The sequence below is a fragment of the Mustela putorius genome, unplaced genomic scaffold (assembly GCF_011764305.1).
Source record: "Mustela putorius furo isolate JIRA1106 unplaced genomic scaffold, ASM1176430v1.1 tig00000738_pilon_pilon_pilon, whole genome shotgun sequence".
NCBI lineage: Eukaryota > Metazoa > Chordata > Mammalia > Carnivora > Mustelidae > Mustela > Mustela putorius.
In genome coordinates, this window is record NW_025421463.1 from 7,356,094 (window position 1) to 7,377,213 (window position 21,120).

Genomic DNA, 21,120 nt, shown 5'->3' on the forward strand with positions numbered 1-21,120 from the left:
AATGACCGAAAAAGGGCCCCACAGATGGGCCACCTCCACGCTCAGCTCAGCCTGTGTCCGATCATCAAAAGAGCATCCCCTGGAGAGGGGACACTGAGGCTAGCAGGGTATGGTCTTGGCTTAAAGCACCCGGTTACCAAGTCCAGGGGACCCAGAGTAAACCGTCTGTGCACATTCAGGTCCTAAGACTGTTCTGCCAGCGAGAGGACAGTGCAGACAAGATCACTGCAGGGGTGCTGCTTCAGCTCAGGGTCTGGGATTCCTTCAAGAAGTATTTATCAGGCCGATATGCCTAAGTGCTGTCCTCGGTCATCCTCTACTGCCCTCAGTCACAGTGATGAACTTGGGTCAGCCTGTGCAGGTTTTGGGAGAGTGGGTTACTAGGTGGAGGGAATCTCCAGAGTGAAGCCGCAGAGACAGAAAATGGGTTGAATTTGGCCCCCTGGGGAGTGGTGGGAGATGAGGCTGGGAAGTCCAAGTTCAGGGTTGGGGGCTGCCTATATCTTAGTGTCTTTTGAGGTCTGGCTCAGATACCATCTCCATGAAGCCTACTTGATTCTGCCAGACCTTGGGACTTCTTAGCCATGCCATGGGCTGCCTTGTGGCAGGATGGTGGATCTCTGAAGGTGGCTGTGGGCCCGTGCCCCGGGAGCAGGTGGGGAGGGCTGGCGGCAGCGGCGGCGGGGCTGCCCAGGTTTGGCCTCCGGGGCCAGAGTACTAGTCCCCACCTCTCCACTCCTGGGTGTGGAGACTGGGTAATGCCCATTTGGGTAAATGAACCTCCCCACTTTTCGCTGTGTGCATGGACCAGTGCTTGGTCTATGGAATATGAGTCTGGGTGACATTGTGGGACATCAGTGAGGCAGCTGCCTTTGTCTGGTCCCATGGTAGGTATGCTTTTACTGGGAGGCCCTCAACCCCTTAATCCTCACCACATCTTAAGTTTGTCTTCATTTGTCAAATGGTGAAATTGAAATTCAGAAAGGTAAAGTAACTTGCCCAAAGCCACACAGCTAGTAAGTAGCCCAGTCAGTATTTGAACCCTGGTCCATGTGGCATGAATCCTAGGATCAGCTCTTGGATATGCCATTCTGAGGGGATGGGCCATGAGTGGGCTTGGCACGGGGTTGGCCCATAGGAAGGTGATTCAAAAGGGTTGGTTCTACTTTCCTCTCCCTCCGCAGACCTAGTGCAGGCTTGGACCATGGAAGGCCCAGTGCAATCCACCAGCCATCTGGTATCTTCTTGTGTTTTTCTGGTACTTTCTTGCATTTAATGAATATTTCTTGAGCTCCTATTATGTGCTTAGGCAGTGGGGATTCAGTGAATAAAAAAGCCCCTTACTGCCCTGATATACACACGAGAAAGACAGACAATAGACAAGTGAAATATACAGTGTATTGGAAGATAAAAAGTGCTGTGGAGAGAACATAGCAGAAAAAGGGGCAGGCCTGGGGGCGGCAGGGGGGTGGTGCTAGGGAGGAGTGGGGAGAAGATACTGCAATTTTAAAAAAATGGCCTGGGAAGTCCTTATGGAGAACATATTTGTGTAGATCTGAAGGAGTGAAGGAGTGAGATGTGCAAACTTCTAGGGAAAGGCCCAGGCAGGAACAGCATGTGCAAAGGTCCTGAAGTGGGTATGTGCCTGGACTAGCCAGAAGTTCAGTGGGTCTGGAGTGGAGGAAGCAAGGGAAGAGTAGGAGGAGGAGGGGTTGGAGGGAACGGGGAGCCAGTTCACACAGGACCTGTTGGCTGCTGTATGATCTTGGGATTTTGTTCTGAGGGAGATGAGAGATGCAGGGTTCTAACAGAGGAAGGATGAGATGTGAGTGGCCTTGTGTCCAACCAGGTGGAGGCGCTGGCTGGAGAATGCCCTTGGTCGCCACCTGGTTGGGAGAGAGGCAGCAATAAAGACTGCTGAGTGAGATGGGGGGGGGGGGGTGGCGGTGAGCCACAGCAGAACAGGCACTCCTTGGGGTTTCCAGTGGGCCACGGGAGGCCCAGAGACCTGGGTTCCACTGGCTCTGTGGCTGAGCTGCTGGGTCATCTTCGATCGTTCCGTGCCTTATATGCTCAGCTCTCAGTTGGGACTAGCAATGCTTGAGCTGTTGTCAAGAGCCAAGGAGCAGAGCCAACTACTACTGTGGGCGCTCCGGAGGTTGGGAGGGGGGCATCAGGGAAGGCTTTCTAGAGGCAGGGACCCTTGAGCTGAGCCTTAACGTCCAAAAAGTATGAAGCTGGGTGAAAGGAACACGGGTGACAATGGGGAGGATGGGGGAGGGCATCCAGGAGGAGGTACAGTGTGAGCAAAAGCTGAGAGGCTGGAGAGCAGGACACCAAAAAACAATGCGTGTTGAATGAGCTAAGCGACAGCCTCTGGGGAGTGGGGAGGCTGGAAGGCCCCTCCCTTCCATGGGGCACGGAGGGTTTGGTGTTGTCCCCACCCCCATTGCAGCAGCTGGCTGGCGGCCGGGGCTGGGGCTGTCCCTTCAGTGGAGCCTTCTCTGGCCACCTCTGGGGCTCCCCAGGGCCGGCCCCGCCCCTCGGACTGCGCGGGGGAGGCAGGGGCGGGGCCAGGCGTCCCAGAGCCCGGCGGGAGCTCGTCGGAAGCAGGTGGGGAGGGCCGGTGGCGGCGGCGGGGCTGCCGGGGCTTGGCCTCCGGGGCCAGAGCACTAGTCCCCACCTCTCCCCTCCTCACCTGCCCCTCATGCCTACCAGACTTTTGCCTTGGCTGGGGCCCCCGACGAACCAGCCTTGCCTCCCTGTCCGGCGGGGATTCGGGGGCTGAGCTGTCTGGGGTCCCAGGGCCAATGCAGTGCCGCCTCCTCCGGGGCCTGGCGGGAGCCCTCTTCACCCTTCTGTGCATGGGGCTCCTCTCCCTACGGTACCACTCGAGCCTGTCCCCACAGGGCGTGCAGGAGACCCCCAGGCTGAGCCCGCCAAGCCCTCTGTCCCGTGAGCTGCGGCTGCAGGATGTCTTCATTGCAGTCAAGACGACCCGAGCCTTCCACCGCTCCCGCCTGGAGCTGCTGCTCGACACGTGGGTCTCCAGGACCAGGGAACAGGTGACAAGTGGGCAACTCTGGGCCCCAGGAGTGGGCCCTGGCCTGAGGGATGCCCGGAGGCCTTTCTTTTGGGCTGAGGTCCCCGGTGGCCTCCAGGGAGAAGCCACCTGCCCACCTGCCCTATCTGGGCTTGTCTTCCCATTTCTCCCTCCTCCTGGGATCAGGGGCTCCTGCCGTCCTGCCTGTGCCCCTCTCTGGCCCTGGAGCCAGGTTCTCCTCAGGCCCCCTGCTCCCTGTCTTTCAGGGGCCAGCCCAGGTCCTGCCCCAGACTCCTGGGGGTCCCTCTTGTCCCTGGCTGTTCCAGCACCAGTTTGCTCCTGCCCACCTTGGCCCAGCCTGGCGATGGGGCCAGCGGGAGGTGCCGGGCGGCGGGGGTAGAGACCTCTGTGAGGTCTTGACTCTGCTGTGTGCCCCCGCAGTCCAGGCCCCGGCGGCTGTCCCACTGCTCTGGCTGTGCTGGGGTGGGGGGAACAGGCGCCGAGCCGCTGAGGAGGGCAAGGTCTGGGGGTCGCCTTTTGGGCGGAGAGGGGCGGGGAGGGGGGCATCCTTTCAGAATTCCTGACAGCCCTGGGCCCTGTGCGGCGGCTGCCCAGGGCGTGCCCAGCACAGCTGAGTCTCATCTCCTGTGCTCCTTTCCTGTGGGGCAGTTTGGGACGGAGTGGGGAGGTCTGCTGTGAGGGGGTGGACAAGCGAGGGAAGGATGGCGGGGAGAGGTTAGAGGTGTGCCCAGCATGTGAGTATGTGTGTGTGTGTGTGCATGTGTGTGTGTGTGTGTGTGTGTGTGTGTGTGTGTATGCGCCTCTGCATGGAGCCTGGTATCCGCCTTAGACGGGCCATGACAAGACGTGTGTGGATGGATGACAGGGGTGTGTGACTTGTGTCTTTCTGGGGACAAGCTGAGTCCCTCTGGTTCTTGCCCTCCCCAGACCCAGTGCCCTCCCCAAGCCAAGTCAGTGATTTAGGGAACCATCTCTGGGGAAGGTGAAGGCTTTACACAAACACACACAAACGCACACACACACACACACAGCTTTACACACACACTACTACGGTGACTGGCTCAGTGGGAGGAAGTGACTAGGCCTTTGGGGGGGACTGGAGGCTCCTGGGAGACCAAGGAGTAGGGAAAGTGATGTCTATAGGAGCCCAGGGCCTTCTGGGACGAGGGCACCCCACCCTCGATTTCCTGACCATGATGTTCTAGCACCCTATCTAACCTTTCCTCCAGTGGGACGCCAGCACCCAAGTTCTTCCCCGGGGCCCCCGCGCTGCTTCTCATCTTGGGGGAGATTCCGGTTTCTCCTGCGGAAGCCGCCGAGTCTGGCCCTCCCCGCAGACCTTCCTGTTTATGGTGCTGGGTCTGTGTACCCGGGAGCCTGCCTCACGTGATCTGAGGCCCCTTCCTGCCTTGTCTTGATCACCATGGTGGTGCCCTTGCCCCGGATGAGGAAACTGAGGCCAGAGAGGGGAAGTGCTTGTCAGCGACACCCCAAAGGCCTAGGGGCGCAGAGCCCAGGGGAACCCAGCCACCTCCTCCCGGCTGGGACCCTTCTTTCGTTACTAAGACCCAGGATCCCGAAGCTGCCTCATCACTCGGCTTACAAGAGAGGGTCCTTGGGCCCCCAGCCTGGGTGGGCCTGGCAGGACCAGGTCAGCAAAGGAGAGGAAGCAGCCACCCACTCTGTGTCTCGAGCTCAATCCCACATGCCAGCTAGGCGGGCAGCGGGAGGAGCTGTCAGCGGCTCAGTACCCCAGGGGCTGCCCATCAGATGCCTCGCTCCCTTTCACCCCTACAACAGCCACGAGTGGGAGGGATTGAGGTGGAAGATGAATTCACTTAGTTGCACAACCCCCACCCCAGCATAAAGGGGCAGAGTCGAGAAAACTTGTCCTTTATGCAGAGTTGAGAACAGGAAGGATGCTCGCATTGAGGAAGAGGAAGGGAAACAGGGAGACACATTCTTACCGCACCGCACCTCGCACCTCGTCTGGGGCCCCTTTGTCTCTATCCTTTGGCTCATCTCTCTCTGCGACCTTGGCCGAGGCCCTCCCCTTTTCAGCCCTCAGTTTCCCCATCTGCACAGGACAGGAGGGTCTCGGAGCCTCTCTTAGCTCTGCCATCAGGAGCGGGCCTGAGCTGGTTAACTCCAGGGCTGGGCGCCTGCCCCAACTGGTTAAGGGCAGCCGGGTGGCAGGTGGGCCTTTGTTGCGGCAGGCTGGGGCTCGTGTGGCCTTTGTCCCAGGCAGAGGGGGCGGGCTGGGGGAGGCCCGTTTTGCGATCAGTGGGGAGAACTTTCCCTTCCCCGCAGGCCCCTCGAGTGCAGTGGGTTGGGGGTGGGGCCACAGTGCCTGCCTCACATCTTCCAGCAGATGGCCCCCAGCCCCCCTCCCCTGACCCCAGCGGGCTGCCTGGCCTTTTGTTTTCCTGTGAGGTTTTAACCATTGTCAGAGTCTCCTCAAACAAATTAAATGCAACCCTTGGCTCAGAGGAAACTCTGCCCACTACTCTGTGCCAATCTCAGGGTTCCCGGGGACCGGAACGCCAGCCTCACACGCCCCGCCCAGCCCTTAGCCCTGCTGCAGGAACCCCCCACTTCCCCACTGATTCGGGCTCATTCATCCATCAGCAAATATGCCCTGGCCCATTTGGCTGGCCCATGCTCCAAACTCCAGAGAGTTCCAACGTCTGATGGCTGTTTGGTGGCAAAAGTGCCAGGGAGCAGGGCAAGAAAGGCCTGAATTCTTTCCTTGGCTCCCCAGGGGGCTGTGTTGAAAACAGACTTGGGGTGAGAGCAGGACAGAGTTGGGAGACCAGGGCAAAGGTGACTGCAGCAAAGCCGGCAGGAGAGGACCATGGAAGGGCTGGGCCACTGCTGGCCATGCTGGCTGCTGTGGAAAGCTGGCATCCTGGGTGAGGAAGAGAGGAGGCATGGTGACCCCAAGGTGCTGGGACCCAGCAAGATGGAGAGCACCCAGAGGGGCACAGGTCTGGGGGGAGCTGGGCCACTGAATCTGAGGCACCCAGGGAGAAACTGTGGTTGCCTTGGGGTTTGATGTCTTCTTGATGGGGCTGAATGCCGAGAGGCAGGATAGCGTTGCTGTGGCAGTGAATGGACAAAGAAGAGGGCCAGTGTCGGGCCACCAGCACTTTCTGCAGGGATATCCGGGGACCTCCAGTGTTATCTAAATCTGAAGGCGGGAGACATATTCCAGGGAGGGGCTGCTGAGGAGGTGGGTGCTGCCCAGGCCTCTCGGAGGTGAGCTGGGTGCCGGGACAGGGAGATAAAGCAGACCAGGCCAGTGCCCTTCAGAATCTCACTGTCTGGTGGGAGAGTCCAAAGGACAGATTTCTATAACTGAGGGGCTGCTGTTACTTACCATCAGGAGGAACAGGTCGCTGAGGGACACATGGGAGGGGTGTCAGGGAAGGCTTCCTGGAGGAAGCGGCGACTGAACTAGGACTTAGGGGACAAGAAATGGGCACAGCATGCACAAAGGCTCAGAGGAGCGTGCACGTGTGTGGCACATTTGGGGAACTGAAAAACCTTTGGGTTTAAGAGAGGGGTGGGGCAGGAAGTGGCGAGATAGGCTGCGTCAGGCCCAGGGGCTGGGTGGCCCCTCATGGCCACACTTAGGAGGTGGCCTTTATCCCAAGGGCAGTAGGGAGCCACAGAAGGCGCTAGGCGGGGTGGTGAATATGGGTATTATCTGGTTCTGGTGCCGACAAGAGAACAGATCTGAAGATCTTGCACGAATCCATTGAAAGATAGTAAGTAGCTCAGAAGGCCCATGGTTATGGGCCCCGTGGAGACAGGACTTCTTCCTTTGTGCCCCTTCCTGTGCCCAACCCTGGCTTCTGGCCCCCGATGCCTCAGTTTACCCCAAGATAGGAAGCGGAGGCTGGCTTCACTGCCACCTCTTTCTTCTCCTTTCTCACATCATCTCCCTTCACCATCACAGCTACCCCTAGTCCCCATTTTCCAGCCAGGTAAACTGAGGCTCAAGGCAGGGGTCGACCTGATCTGAAGGGCTGGTTCCTGGAAACCAGGGAGAAGTTTGTGGCTGAGCAGGGAGGGGCATGCAGTTGGAGGCCCTGAGTCTGGAAGGAGGACAGGGCCAGCCCCGGAGTGGCTGAGGGCCTTTCAACAGGTGGGATGCTTTTTCCTTGGTCCTCCCTTGGAAAGAATTCAACATTGTCCAGGATCTGGGCAGGGCCCCCTGTGGGTCAGAGGAGGCTCTTGCTGTGCTTGGCAAATGAGAGGACTTGCTCAGGCAGGGAAAGGGACATGTACTGGGCAGGGCGTGGAATGGGGGTTAGACGGGTCCCCAGCTGTGTTCTGTCTGGCCCCAAGCGACCTCTAATTTGTCTCTCATTCAGTTTGTGTTCAATTTATCTAGGGCCTGAGCGGCCTCTCCCTGCCCGGGGTTGGGGGTGTTCTGAGACCTGTGGGTCTGAATCCCAGCTCAGCAGTTTCCAACTGTACAACCATAGTCTGTCCCTTAGCCATTTTGTGAGGAGAACAGCCTTGCCCTCTGTGAGGGGAACAGATTACCTAGCTTGAGGTTCAGGGAGGTCATCAGAGCTGGGGTTGGATCACGATGTAAAACTTCTGAGATGTGTAAGGACCTCGCACGTGCCCTGGGGCAGCCGGTGCGACTATGGAGAGACACGACCAACTCCCCAGGCTGGTGTGGTGCCCCAGGGCGTGGGTCTTCCCATGTAGAGTCTCTCTCCTGACAAAGTATCTTGGGTTGTGTAAATGTGGTGATGGAGGGGCCAAGTGGGACCGCAGCGTGTGTATGTGTGTGGGATAGAAGACGGTGTGACTCTGGGAGGGTCTCCATGGGCGCTGGTCTATAAGGGTGCTCGGGCAGGTGACACAGTGGCTGGTGCATGCTGGGAGGCTGTGTTGTGTGTCTTGTGGGGGTAGCTGAGAAAGTCATGGTGTCTGAAAGGAGTGTGTGATGATGTTGGTAGGGGTGTGTCTATCGCTGTTGGAGGGCACAGCTCTGGACCCGTGTTTCAGCAGGGGCGTGGCTGCGGGCTGCCCTTGGCCAACTTGGGTCCTGACTCCTCCCTCTTTCTCCTTCTTAGACGTTTGTCTTCACCGACAGCCCAGATGAAGGCCTCCAGGAGAGACTGGGTAACTCCAGATGGGGGTGGAGACTCCTCAGTTGTTTCCAGGGAAAGCTGGTGTGGCTGTCCCCTGGTCCCGGGTCCCCAGGAAACAGGGCTGCCCTCCTTGGCCATGTGGGGAGGGGAGCAGGCTTCTTTCCTGGAAGTGGGTGTGACACGAGGAGCGGCTGTCCTGGACAGTACCCTGGACCCCTGGGTCCCAGCCCAGCCTCCCATTCATTAGCTCTGGGGTCCTGGGAGGGTCAGTCCTCCCTGGCATCTGTTTCCTTGTGTGTAAAATGGGAATGGGTGTGGGTCTTGCTCCGCATCCTCACGGTGTGCAGGGCTGCAGGGAGGAGCTGGGCAGGGTCCCCTGACTTGTCCCCACTTTTCAGGGTCCCACCTCGTGGTCACCAACTGCTCTGCTGAGCACAGTCACCCTGCCCTGTCCTGCAAGATGGCTGCTGAGTTTGACACCTTCTTGGCCAGCAGGCTGCGGTGAGTGCACCTGGGTTTCTGAGGGCAAGTGTGACCTTTGCCTCGGTCTAGTTCCTGAATAGGGTGTTGTGACAAAAAAGTGAAGTCAGCTGGGTCCAATGAATTTAAGCATGTAAGGGCCTCCTGGGGTCTGTCTCTGGGCAGACGGTCTGGGTTCAAATCTTGCCATTTACAGACTGTGTGACCTTGGGCAGGTGTCTTAACCTTTCTGAGCCTCTGTCCCACCTGTTAAGCGGGCCCGCTTTCCTCAGGAGCTCACACAGGGCATGGGCCCTCGGTGTTAGCTACTCTCTCCCTGCCTAATTTTGCTGACTGACTTATTGGGGGGCGCAGGGGGAGTCTGGCTAGCTGGCAGCCCTTGGGGACCCTCCTCCAAGCTTCCCATCCCTTTTCTGTCCCCACAGGTGGTTCTGCCACGTGGATGACGACAACTATGTGAACCCAAGGGCACTGCTGAAGCTGCTGAAAGCCTTCCCACAGACTCGCGACGTCTACGTAGGCCGGCCCAGCCTGAACCGGCCTATCCGCGCTTCTGAGCCCAGGCCCCACAACCACACGGTGGGTCCCTTGGTCCCTTCCTTCCTCCTTCCTCCTTCATGCGTTGACCATGGAGCCACATGGGGGCGGGGACACCAGGGCGGAGCCATATGGGGGGCGGAGCCATGTGGGGGCGGGGCCAGGTGGGTTTTCTGGCTTTCCCATTTGGTCTCCTCGCTGTGTGTTTGGGTTGCTGACTTCACCACCGATCCTGTCTTCTCTGTGAAATGGGGAGGCTCAGATAATGCAGGTGAGGCGCAGACTCCGGCATGCAGCAGGGCCTCAGTCACTGAGGAGCAGCGGCTCCTTCTGGTCACACAGTGACAGGGATGTGGGGGTGGGGTTGAGGTGGGGTGGGGGGTGGGGGCGGTGAGCTGAGGCGCCGACTCCATGGCAGGGCTCCCAGCCCCTGGTATTGTCCCGCAGTTGTACAGACTGTTCAGATGCCGGAAACTGTTGGGCCCTGTGGTAAATTGCGCAGCCCCCCACCCCCTGAGCTCTCCCCGCCCCTCTGTACCCCTCCTTTGTCCGGACTTCACTGACTGGCAACTAAAGAGGTGACACCCGGCACAATGAGGTCCCCAGCACCAGCTTCAGCTCCAGATCTAGATGGACGTTAATGAGGGTTGTGAGATTTAGGAAACGAATAAGCCAAAAATCAGGATAACAGTTAAATTGGACTTTGAGCTGAACAGGGAAGAATTTTGTAGTGTAAGTACGGAGCGTGGTTCTCTCCTAGTCCCCAGGACCCACCAGGCTTCTGGCATTGGTGTGGCCCAGGCCCCTAGAGGGCTCCCTTGGCCTCAGGGAAAAAGCTAGTCAGGCGGTGCCCCTGCCTTGAGACCGCACATGGAGCAGGTGCTGGGCCCCGCAGTGGGGCTCTCTACCACCCCTGCTCCCCATCTGCTTCGTTAGGGAAACCAAGAGTAGGAAACACACAACCTTAATTAGCAGCAGCTAATCGGCCTCTGAGCCCTAATTAAATCCTCTTGGGCCCTGGGTGTGTGTGTGTAAGTCGACTCCAGGTGAGCGAGGGGTGCCCCCCCCCCCATGCTTGGCTGTAGGGGTTGAGAACGCCGTTCTGGAGCCTGGCTTCCTGGCTTCACACGCCAGCTCTGCCACCTCCTGGCTTCCCGACCTTTGCTCAAGTCACCCCACCCTTCTTTGCCTTAGTTTCCTCATCTGCAAAATGGGTGATAACCGTCCCCACCTAATAGGGTGGTTGTGAGAAGAAAAGGGAACAATTCAATGAGGTCACATACCCAAGTGCTTGGAATGGGATCTGGCATGTGATGACACTAGTGAGTGTCAGCAGTCGGTACCCAACCCAGCTCAGCCTTCATCTCGGTGCCTTCCTCCTGGGGAGGTTCAGCATCTGCTGGCGACACGCAGGTCCCAACCCCTCAATGGGCACTAATACCCTTGCACCCAGGTGGGATCCCTAGACTCTGCCCCAACGTGTCCTAGCCTGTTTGGATTCTGAGGTTCCCCCCAGGCTATGTGGTGTGGGGGGAGATAGCAAAAGCAGGTAGGATTTCTGGCTCAGGCTCAGTCCCAGCTCTGGGACCTGAGGCTGGTGACCTCCCTTCTCTGCACGTCAGTGCTCAGGGTTGGGTATGCCTACTGCTACTGCTGTTGTTCCTTTAATTATCTGGGAGGAGAAGCCCTGGACCCATAGGTTATTAAACAAGCATTCATTGAGCACCAACTGTATGTCAGGATCTTAAGAACCTGTTCATTCTGCTTAGAGGCCTGAACACCTCTGTCTAAGAGGATGTCATTTCCAGAAGCAGCTCATAGAGGTCTTTAGGAGGAGGACACAGGGATGGCTGAACTGGAGCAGGGGTGCTCAAAGGTGACAAATCTGAGGCCCAGAGAGGAGTGGTGGCTTTCTCTAGGTTACACAGCTGGGCAGTGGAGGAGGCTGAGGCCCCAGAATCAGGCTTCCCAGCTTCCTGCCCCGGGTTCTTCTCATTGCTGCATCGTAGGAGATAACCCAACCCCATGCAATGTGCATCCATTAAGCACCAACTGTGTACTTGGGAGAAGGTAACCATAGGGAGTTTGGTCAAGAGATAGGACAGCTGAAAGGGAGCAGGGTTTGCCAGAGCCTTAGAGAAATTCTTGAGTTGTGACTTCATGAGGCCTCCCAGAGAAGCAGGGCAGAGAGTGGTTTAAACTCCAAGGGAGGTTACAGGTTCCCGAGACTGAGATGTCAAGGGGTTTGCTGGCCTTGGGGGCTCACAGGCCTGCCCATCTTTCTCTCTTTACTCCGTGGGAAGCTTCATTCTCTCCTTGTGCAGAAAAGCTTTCTCAGTCCCTGGAGCTGGAAGTGATGAGGCCAGTCAGTGCAGGTGGCTTGGTATGGGGTATTTCAGGAGTACCGCTCCCAAGCCTGGTGACCCTGTAGAAAGCGTCTCTTCCTCCCAGCTAGCATAGGAGCTCAGGGAAGAACTCGGATTGGCTGGCCTAAGTCATGTGCCTGTCACTGGACCAATCACTGGGTCAGGGGTTGTGGCCTTGCGATCTACTCTTCCTGGGGCACCTGCCCCCCTCCTGGGACCCAGGGGAGCAGGTGCTGTATTTGGTGGCCCCTCCTGAGCCACTTGGGGTGAGGTGGGGGCATTCCTCTGGGGAAAGGGGTAAGGTGTGCTCTGTGGACAAATAGGTTATGTCTAATTGGTGACCCCATCACTCTTAATTAGCCATGTGACTAATGGGCCTCGGTATTCTTGTCTGTAAAATGGGCATGATGATGTCAAGCTGTAGCAAGACTTTAGGGAAAGGTGAAATAAAAAGGTTTTGAGTCATGCTGGTTGCCAGTGGAGGGGGGCCCAGCCGTGGCCCTCCCACCCCCAGGCTCATCCTACACCTTGGCCCTTCCCACCTCTCCCCCCAGAGGCTGGTACAGTTCTGGTTTGCCACCGGGGGTGCTGGCTTCTGCATCAGCCGTGAACTGGCTTTGAAGATGGCCCCGTGGGCCAGGTAAGCAAAGCCCCACAGGTGGGTGGTGGAGAGCAGGGCCTGGTGTATGGGGCGGTCCTTTGCTGCAGGAAGGGCTTGAGAGAGAGCTCAGGAGTAAACCTGCCTCTCATTCATGCTGTGTCACAGTTACACAGTTAGTGGAGAGAAAGCCACCTGCCATCCTGCCATCAGGGCACTCTGCCACACACAGGCAAGTTGTGTAATCCCTGGGAGCCTCAGTGCCCCCATCTGTAAAATGGACCTGATAATGTGATAGCTAATGGTTGGCGGGAGGCTGAACAATTGGGCTGGCACCCAGTCCCCCATGTCACAGGGGAGGTGAAGGCCAAGTGTAGAGGTGTTCAGAGGAAGGAAGAAGTAGGGTCTTCTGCTTGGGGCCAGGAGGAAGGCTTCCTGGAAGAGGTGGCCTTTGAACTGGGATAGCCCTAGAGGCCCCTGAGTGAAGGGGATCCTGGGGGTGGCCGAAGCCCCTAATATGGGATGAGGGTACTGATATTCTGGAGAGGAAGTAGTAAAGGCCTGGCCTCTTGAGGTCTGCGTGGACAGGCTGTTGTTATTTGCAACTATCGTTATTAGCTGTTGATTTTAGCAACAATATCCGTGTTACCCCCTTATATTGGGGGCCCATTCTGAGCCAGGCCTGCACTTCACTAAGGCATCAAGACTGACTGCTTGTCAGTCTTGTTTCCACAGCTAAGGAGACTGAGGCGTGAGAGGTTGGGCAAGTGATTGGTCCAAGGTCACCCAGGTCTGAGGTCACTCAGCTGCTGGGTTTGACTCCAAGGCCTGCCTGCTCCATCCAACCTGGATGGGAGGGGCCCTCCAGGGGGGGAACTCGGGCCCCGGTTGGGAGCTGTAATGCTATCGTAGGGCATGTCCAGAGCAGGTGTGTACACATGACCAGGGGTCCTTCCAGGGCCTGGTGCCCCCATCTGGGCTTCCGCCCACCTTTATGGTATATTTCTGTGAACTGGAAAAAGTATCCCCCCTTGGGCAGGTGCAGCCCTCGGGCACAACCTGGAATGAGAATGGAAGGCTGGCCCTGTGCCCCTCAGTCAGGCATTCTGTACAGAGGCGGGCCTTGGAGTCAAACCCAGCAGCTGAGTGACCTCAGACCTGGGTGACCTTGGACCAATCACTTGCCCAACCTGGCCCCAAGGGGTGTTCATGGGGTATGCAGTCCGGTGATGCCCTTCCCTGGGACACGGCCCCTTCCCTCCTCCACATCTGGCTCACTCCAGAGCATCCTGTAAGACTCCGTTTAAAGCCTGCCATTGTCATGATTAAATGAAAAGCAAAACAAAATTGTGCCACCTCCTCTGGGAAGCCCACCTTACACTCCCTGTGTCTCCCAAGCCTCATGCTTTCCTCTGCCTTCAGAGCCAGTCCGGCCCTGAAATGATGTGTTCCTCTGTCTCCCTTCAGAGTGGGGGCCCCTGTCATCTCTGTATCTACAGCCCCAGCATGGTCCCTGGCACACGGGTAGCTCCTGGAGTTCAGCAATGAATGAATGAGCGAATGCATGTAAAGAGAGGAAGGGATACATTTATAAAGGGCTTCTTCTTGCCATTCTTCCCCTTGAACTTCACAATAGCCCAGTGAGGGCAGGGCCATTATCACGCCCATTTCGCAGAAGAGGAAGCTGAGGGTCCCCTGGTTCATGGCTTGCCAGAAGTCACCCGGTGCCCAGGAGGCAGATGCTGGAGCTGGAGCTCTGCTCTTCCCATCTGTCCCTGGGAGGGAGGGCCTTCCGGGAGGCAGGGCGAGCTCTGTGTCACTCGCCACTGCACGGCTCTCTCTCTCAGTGGCTCCCGCTTCATGGAAACATCTGCCCTCATCCGGTTGCCCGACGACTGCACCGTGGGCTACATTGTCGAGTGCAAGCTAGGCGGCCGCCTGCAGCCCAGCCCCCTCTTCCACTCCCACTTGGAGACCCTCCAGCTGCTGGGGGCTGCCCAGCTCCCAGAGCAGGTGAGCTGGCCTTGGGGCGGTAGGGGAGGGATGCATGTCGGGGGGGGGGTATTCCCTACTGAGGGGGAAACTGAAGCCCAAGGTGGGAAAGGACCCTCAGATGGACCCACGTGACTCAGCCCTCTCCACCACCAGCCCTCAAGGGTTAGCGCTTATGATGCTCAAATTCTTTGGTCTGGTCCCCAGTGCCAGCTGCAGCGGCCTGCACGGACCAGGTGAAGCTTACCTTCAGGTTCACACCGCTCCCCTTCCCTGCCTTCACCACTCCCTCCTGTCCCTCTGTTCCTTCTTCAGTCTTCCAACCCCCAGCATCCCTCCAAAGGGGTCAGGCATGCCCTTTCCAACTCTGCCTGTTGGCTGTCCCGCCTTCATCAGAGCTTACCTGCCCGCTGCCCCCCTGCTTTTGTTCTAACCCAGATGTTGCTGGGAGAGAGCAGGTGCTTAGTGGGAAACCTCAGGCGTCATGTCTGGCTGGGGGAGGGGGACCCCATTCCGCCACCTGGCAAGCAACGACTCGACTCTACAGAGTTCCAGCTGGCTCTGCCTTGCGCCCGTGGCTGTCCTCCTCATGGGTGGCCAGTCTGGTAGGGGATCCTGGCTGGGAAGGTCCCTGAGATCCTCCACCCAACAGTGTGAGTCAGAACCCTTTGGTAACGAGGGACACAAATGCAACACAGACCATATGTTGGACATATAAAGGTTCATGAGCCCTGGAAGCCAGGGGCTGCTTGCTAGTTCTGGCTGAGTCTGCGTGCCCAGACTGCCCCACTCTGGCCTGTCTTCCCTGACATTGGGCTCACCCTGAGGGGGGGGTCACTCCTTGGGGGGCAAGATGGCAGCTCTAGGTTTCCACCCCACCCTGAGGAGGAGCGCTCCTTTTTCCGCCACATCCCAGGGCTGGTGCTCAGTGGTCTGGATGGCCTGAGCTGATGCCCACGGAAGGCTCGCTTGTGTCACAGGACGCGTCCCCTCCCAGAGCCAGGAGTTAGTGTGGATTCACCAGGCCTGGACCTGGGCTGTAGTGTTGGCCTCGGTAAGACCGGATGGGCTGAAGCCAGGAAAGGGACGCTGACTTTGGGCAGCCCAAACCAGGTACCCTAATGGCAGGGATTTCCAGAATACCCACCACGCCAGACACCGTGCGTGGTTTTATCTGCTTTAACTCTGCTTCCTTCCAACATTTGCGTGAGGGGAGCTCTAACATTCCCATTCTACAGGTGGACAAACCGAGGCCCAGAGAGCAGAACTAACCATGGCACAGTTAGCATTAGGCAGAGGGGGATTTGAACCCTGCCCGGGTGGCCCCTAAGCCCACAGTCTTTAACCACTGTGGTCGACTGCTTCACGACAAGGGGCATTAGCCCATGTCCTCATTGCGTGTGGAGTATCCCAAGGGTGGAGACGGAGTGCCGAGGCCCCACAGTGAGGCTCAAGAAGCCGCTGTCCGGGCATGGAATTTACTGGAAGGGTGCTTTCCCCTCTTGAGACTCAGTTTCCTAGTCTGTAGGCAAGGGATTTTTTCCGGCCTCTCAGGTAGGGCCACTGCTGGGGATGCAAATTAGGGATAGTGCCCCACAAGCTTGAAGTTCCTGCGGAGTGGGGTGGGCTCCTCGGTGAGGGCTAAAGGTGGGGTTTTAGGGACAGAGGCAGGCTCTCTGCGCCCCTCAGAGTGCCTTATGGGCTTTCCCTGCTTCTGCCCCAATACCGCCCCCTTGTGGTGTTCTCTGTGGGACACCCCACCAACCTTCATTTTCTTCTGGGCTTTTCTCTGCCCAGGTCACCCTCAGCTATGGCGTCTTTGAGGGGAAGCTCAATGTCATTAAGCTACAAGGCCCCTTCTCCCCCGAGGATGACCCTTCCAGGTGAGTCTAGGGGCGCAAACTATAGGATCGGAGCTGGGGGTCTGTGTCCGGGTATCCAAACATAGGGGAACCTGGAGGGAGGGAAGGCCTTGGAGGCTGACAGCACAGAGCTGGGAGTGCAGGGAGTGGATTTCAGTCTCTACTCTCCCCCAGAATTGCTGTGTGACCTTGGGTGAATACCTTGCTCTCTCTGGGCCTCAGTCTCCCCATTTGGAGCACAAGGAGGCTGGGTGTCATGGATCTGAAGGGCTCTCCCAGGCTTCTGGAATTCTTCAGGAGCTCCTGGAATACTGAAGTGTCTTCCCTGAGCAAAGGAGATGTTCTAAGGGAAGAACTTCAGGTCCTGATGGGAAAATTTTATTTGAGCTTTTGTAGGCTCTCTGTTTCTTTGATACTCTTCAGTGGTCCCTTTCAGTAGGTAGGGCAGAGGGCTCATGACTGTTTAAGGGGCCCTGCGGCCAGGGCTGCGTTGAATAAGTTAGACATTACACGGAGACAGAGTTCGGCTTAATATAGGAAAAAAATTTCACATTTCTAAGATGAAAGGAACCGCCTTCTCATGGGGTGAGCTCCTTGTCAGTGGAAGGGCACAGCTATAGCTAGACTATCAGGAGGTTTAAGAGCAGATGTGAAATTCTTTCTGAGCCTGAAGATTCTAGAATCCAAAGGTTTCTGCCTTGTAGGGCTGGAGCCGACTGGGGACTCAGATACATGGGACTGGATAGTCTGGCCTCAGCTGGGGTCTCATCGTGGCATCTCTGGTCTTTGGAGTCTCTCTAAACAGGTGGTTTCCATGAGCCCTGCCCCCCTCCCGGGGATATTTGGCGATGTCTGGAGACATTTTTTATTGTGATGACTCAGGAGGATTCTACTGGCTTCTCATGGGAAGAGGTCTAGGGTGCTATAAACATTCGACAAGGCACAGGGCACCCCACAACGAAGACTTATGTAGCCCTAAATTGTAAGGGTGCCGAGGAGGAAAAATCCTGTTCCAAATCACCTCTGTGACACGGGCTCCCCTAGGAGCCCGTGGAGTGAGTGTGCGAGTTGGGGTGACCGTCTTGTCCATTTCTGGTCTCTCCACAGGTTCCGTTCCCTCCACTGTCTCCTCTATCCAGATACTCCTTGGTGCCCACAACTGATGGCCAGATGAACCCTGAACAGCAAAATTTGGGCTGAGGCTTCTGGTTGTCCTTGGTCTCCCCAGGCAGCCCTGGGGTCTTGTGGCAAGCGCCTTTTGTGGGGGAGTCCCTGGCTGGGCCTCTGAGTGGTGGGTCAACCCAGGGTTGGATGGTGGCTGGCAGTGAAGGCGTGGCGTCCTAGGCCTCTGGGAGGTGGGCTGGACAGCCCAGAGAACAGGTGCACCAGGGGAGGGCCTGAGAGGCCCCAGGGGCTGGGCTTCTATGGGCCTTGGGTGGCTGAACTGAAAAAGCACAGAGAACCCCTGAACTGGGTTGGGGTTCAGGGTTCCTAACCTCCAGAGGATCACATGGGCCCTGGGGTGGGGTCTGGCCTCCACCCCCAGCTCTGGTCTCTGTCATTCCCCTGGGGTCAAGCACTGGGCCATCCATTCCGGGCTCCTCGGCTGGATCTCCAACCCCTGAGGGCGCCCAGCTGGAATAAGGACAGAGCCCGGGGCCCGGGGCAGGGACTGTCATTGCTGACCAGTGGCCAGCTCCTTGCTCCGACCCCTGGCAAACGGATCCCATTTCGTTTGGGGTATCAGCGTGCTCAGACCCAGATGGTGGGTGGTGATGGTTCCCAGCCCATCGTGACGGTCCTTTTGCTCACTTTCCCAGCCTCCCTTGCTCAGCGTGTCAGTGTGAAATAAGCAAGGCCAATGGAGAGGCTCCTGGGGAAGATTTTGCGGCCCTGTACCCATCTTCATGCTGTGAATGTGGGTGTGATGTCTGGATCTGGGGCAGTTGCCTTGTTACCGTGAAGGAAAGGCCTTGACCGTCATGCGCTCTTGTCCCTTTTGGCACCTGGTTCTGTAAGAAGATTAAACCCTTACTTGTTTCAAACTCTCTTGGTCTGGTCTTCTGTTACGTGCGTGGCCAGTGTGTTCCTGGCTGGGGCGGGCTCTTAGGTCAGCCTGTCCCAGTGGTGGTGGCATTGGTCTGGATCCCGGGCTAGATGTTCCTGTTCTGCATTTCCTGGTTGTATATGTGACCTTGAAGCATCCACTTTGTCTCCCTGGGTTCTTTGCCCATTTTATAGAGGTAGGAAGGAATCCCTTCTCTGTGGGTCGACAGCCGGGTGAAATGATAGAGTGTTCGCAAAGGGCTTAGCCCGGCCTGGCCTGGAGAAGGAAGGTTTCCGTGAGCAGTGAGTGCTCCTAGCACGTGCTGAGTCACGGAGAGCCAGTGTGTGTGAGGGCATGCGTGGCTGTTTGGTGTGGCGTGTCCCCTTTCCACACAGGTCTGTGCATAAGGACACACATGTGGTGAATGTATGTATGGGTGCCCACATCACACACACGTATGTACTACGTAGACACGTGTGACTGGGTGTGCGCCATGCGGTGCTAGTATGCTGCGGGCTACTTCTCCTATTCTCTGTCCCTGGAGCCTGGGTTGGGGGTAGCGAGAGAACTGGGAGAGGCAGAGTGGAGACGTAGCTGAGGGAGTCAGCCTCTGGGGCCAGAGAAAGGGGCAGTCTGACAGCCGGGATAGGAGGCGAATCGATCCAAGCGTGCTTAGGGTCACAGGTTGCAATGACCCACCTGAATGAAGGTACACAGTCATGGTGGACGTTCAGGAATGCCACAGCTGAAGTTGGGGACCGTAGGGATGGGACACCTCTTCTCCCCATGTGCCCTTCCCAGTGGCATGGGATGTTGGGGCCACCATGGAGATCTGGGCTGGGGGTAGGAAGGGGGACAGAGGAGAGATCCTGAGGGATAGTGGGGCTCTAAGCCAGGCAGCCAAGGCTGGGGGCTCATTGGAGCGGACCCCCTCCAGCCCCTGGAGGACCTTGTCCTTCATGTAACTCTGTCTGGGACAACTGGAACCACACAGCACCGGAGCCTTGGGCCTGGTTTTCAAAGGGGAGTTTGAGGCCGAGAGAGGGACTGCCATGTGTTTGTGGTCACACAGCAGGTCAAGTGCAGAGTCGGATTGCTTGGGCTCTTGCAAAGCCTCCTTTCTTTCTGGGCTAAGCTAAGGCTGGGTTTTTGGGACACGAATGGAGTAGGGATAGCCCTGGCCCTGCAGCCCTGGTGGGGGATGGACGGGTGTGCTCCACAGCTGTTGTCCTCTCCACCCCGTATGCGGAAGGCTGCCGGCCGGCCTGCTTTTAGAAACAGCAGCAGCAGATTTGCGGGTTGTTCCCAGATCCTGGGGGTCGGGTGGAGGGAACAGGACTCGGGCCATCTGCTGCCTCCATTGTCCCAGAATAGCTATGGTAGGGAGGGGGAGCAGAGTCAGCAAGGATCAGAATTGGGATGGAGGAAGGGGGGTGGGTGGGTGTCTGGATTTAACCCTTTGCATGTCTGTAGGGGAGAGGATAAAGCTGCCTGCACTCTGGACTGAGGTGACCCAAGTGGGCCCCACAGGCAGGGCTGGCAGAGGGGGAGAGGGACAAGGTTGGACCATGCTGTATTGGTCTTGAGGTGCCCCTTGGGCAGATATTATTCCCATTCGACAGATTAGGAGACTGAAGCACAGAGAGGGAAAAGGCCGTGGTCCAGGTCACAGGACTTAGAGGTAAGAGAATGAAGGCTTCAGGCAACTTGGTTCTGCAGTTGTCGCCTCAGCATGGGTTGACTCTGAAGGGTTAGGAGAGTTCTGCGCTCCTCTCCACCTCTGGCTCTATGTCCTTGGGCAGGTTACGTCACCATTCCCTGGCCCCACCAGTGAAAGAGACACGGTGACTCCTACGTTGAGTGCTGTGCGGCTCGGAGGTTGTTCTCTACAGAGATCTCCCGGAATAGGTATTACCTGCCAAATAAAGAGCCGCTCCCTGGCCTCTCTCAGAGGTAAAAGGGGGGGGGGCGGGCAGGGGGCTGCACTGGCCACCCCCTCCCCTCTACCATCTGGGGCTGGGCCACGGTCCGCCTCACCTGTGTCCCCGCAGCCAACCTCCTTGCTCACTGCTCGCAGGTACACTGGACCCCTTGATTCCCCTGGTGGAAGTCCAGCTGGTTTCCCCCAGATGGGTGATCAGCTTGGGGGAACCTGACCATGTTTAGTATCCCCCCAAAAGGGAAAACCTGACCTTCCGTGCTCTTGATGGAACGCAGTAGGAAGGACACAGCACTGCCCAGAAAGTCCGCTTGCCTGAGTCATTGACCCTAGGCAGGCCAACTTTCTGGATCTAAATACCAGTTTCACGAAATGTGAGAGGATAGTGAAACATGTTCAATGGCCCCGTGAGGGCTCAGCCCACCACGTCAACAGGGAGATCACTCTATAGGATGAAGAACATGGTTTCTTCAGCAAATAAGAGGGCATACACAAGGCAGGAAGGAAAGGACCGTTAGAGATTATAAGAGATTTGAGAGGCAGAGCAACCGAATGCAGTGCATGGACCTTGTTTAGACCCTGGTTCGAATAAATGGGCGAGAAAAGGTGTTTTTGAGAAAAGTGAGGAAATTTGACCATGGACTTTGTATTAGATGGTGTTAAGAAATTGTTAATTTGGGGGTACCTGGGTGGCTCTGTTGGTTACAAGTCTGCCTTCAGCTCAGGTCATGATATCAGGGTCCCAGGATCAAGCCCCAAATTGGGCTTCCTGCTCAATGGGGAGCCTGCTTCCTCCTCTCCCTCTGCCCTGCTTGTGTTCTCTCTCTCTGTCTCTCAAATAAATAAATGAAATCTGAAAAAAAAGAAATTATTAATTTTACTAGGTGTGATAATGATACTGAGATTCTCTTTGATTTTTTTAAAGTTTATTGATTTAAGTAGTGTCTATGCCCGAGGTGGGGCTTGAACTCATGACCCCAAGATCAAGAATTGCACGCTCTTCTGACTCAATCAGCCAGGCACCCCCAGGTTCTTTTTTTTTAATAAGAAATGTTCTCACATAAAAGAGAGATATTCTGAAATATTTATGGGTGAAATGATATAATGTCTGGAATTTTCTT

General features: G+C 57.0%; 1 protein-coding gene across 2 annotated transcripts; it reads left to right on the forward strand.

The window, feature by feature from the left end:
• The first annotated feature begins 2,564 nt into the window (after positions 1-2,564).
• On the forward strand, positions 2,565-18,058 carry MFNG (MFNG O-fucosylpeptide 3-beta-N-acetylglucosaminyltransferase). 2 transcript variants are annotated; one of them, XM_045083901.1, is made up of 8 exons: positions 2,565-3,065; positions 8,161-8,209; positions 8,577-8,679; positions 9,084-9,237; positions 12,116-12,201; positions 14,007-14,172; positions 15,949-16,034; positions 17,834-18,058. In XM_045083901.1, exons 1-8 carry the CDS (start codon positions 2,811-2,813, stop codon positions 17,988-17,990), a joined length of 1,056 nt encoding a protein of 351 aa, XP_044939836.1. In that variant the 5' UTR covers positions 2,565-2,810; the 3' UTR covers positions 17,991-18,058. The 2 variants fall into 2 exon arrangements, with proteins under 2 accessions (XP_044939836.1, XP_004743237.1); XM_004743180.3 differs by having other exon boundaries at positions 2,566-3,065; positions 17,121-18,058.
• Positions 18,059-21,120: the final 3,062 nt, after the last annotated feature.

Excerpts from the sequence above, each read along its gene's own strand:
- MFNG (XM_045083901.1), top strand. The coding sequence starts at position 2,811 with ATGCAGTGCCGCCTCCTCCGGGGCCTGGCGGGAGCCCTCTTCACCCTT. Across the intron at positions 12,202-14,006 it reads AAGATGGCCCCGTGGGCCAG|TGGCTCCCGCTTCATGGAAA; the intron begins GTAAGCAAAGCC and ends TCTCTCTCTCAG. Across the intron at positions 16,035-17,833 it reads CCCGAGGATGACCCTTCCAG|CCTCCCTTGCTCAGCGTGTC; the intron begins GTGAGTCTAGGG and ends TCACTTTCCCAG.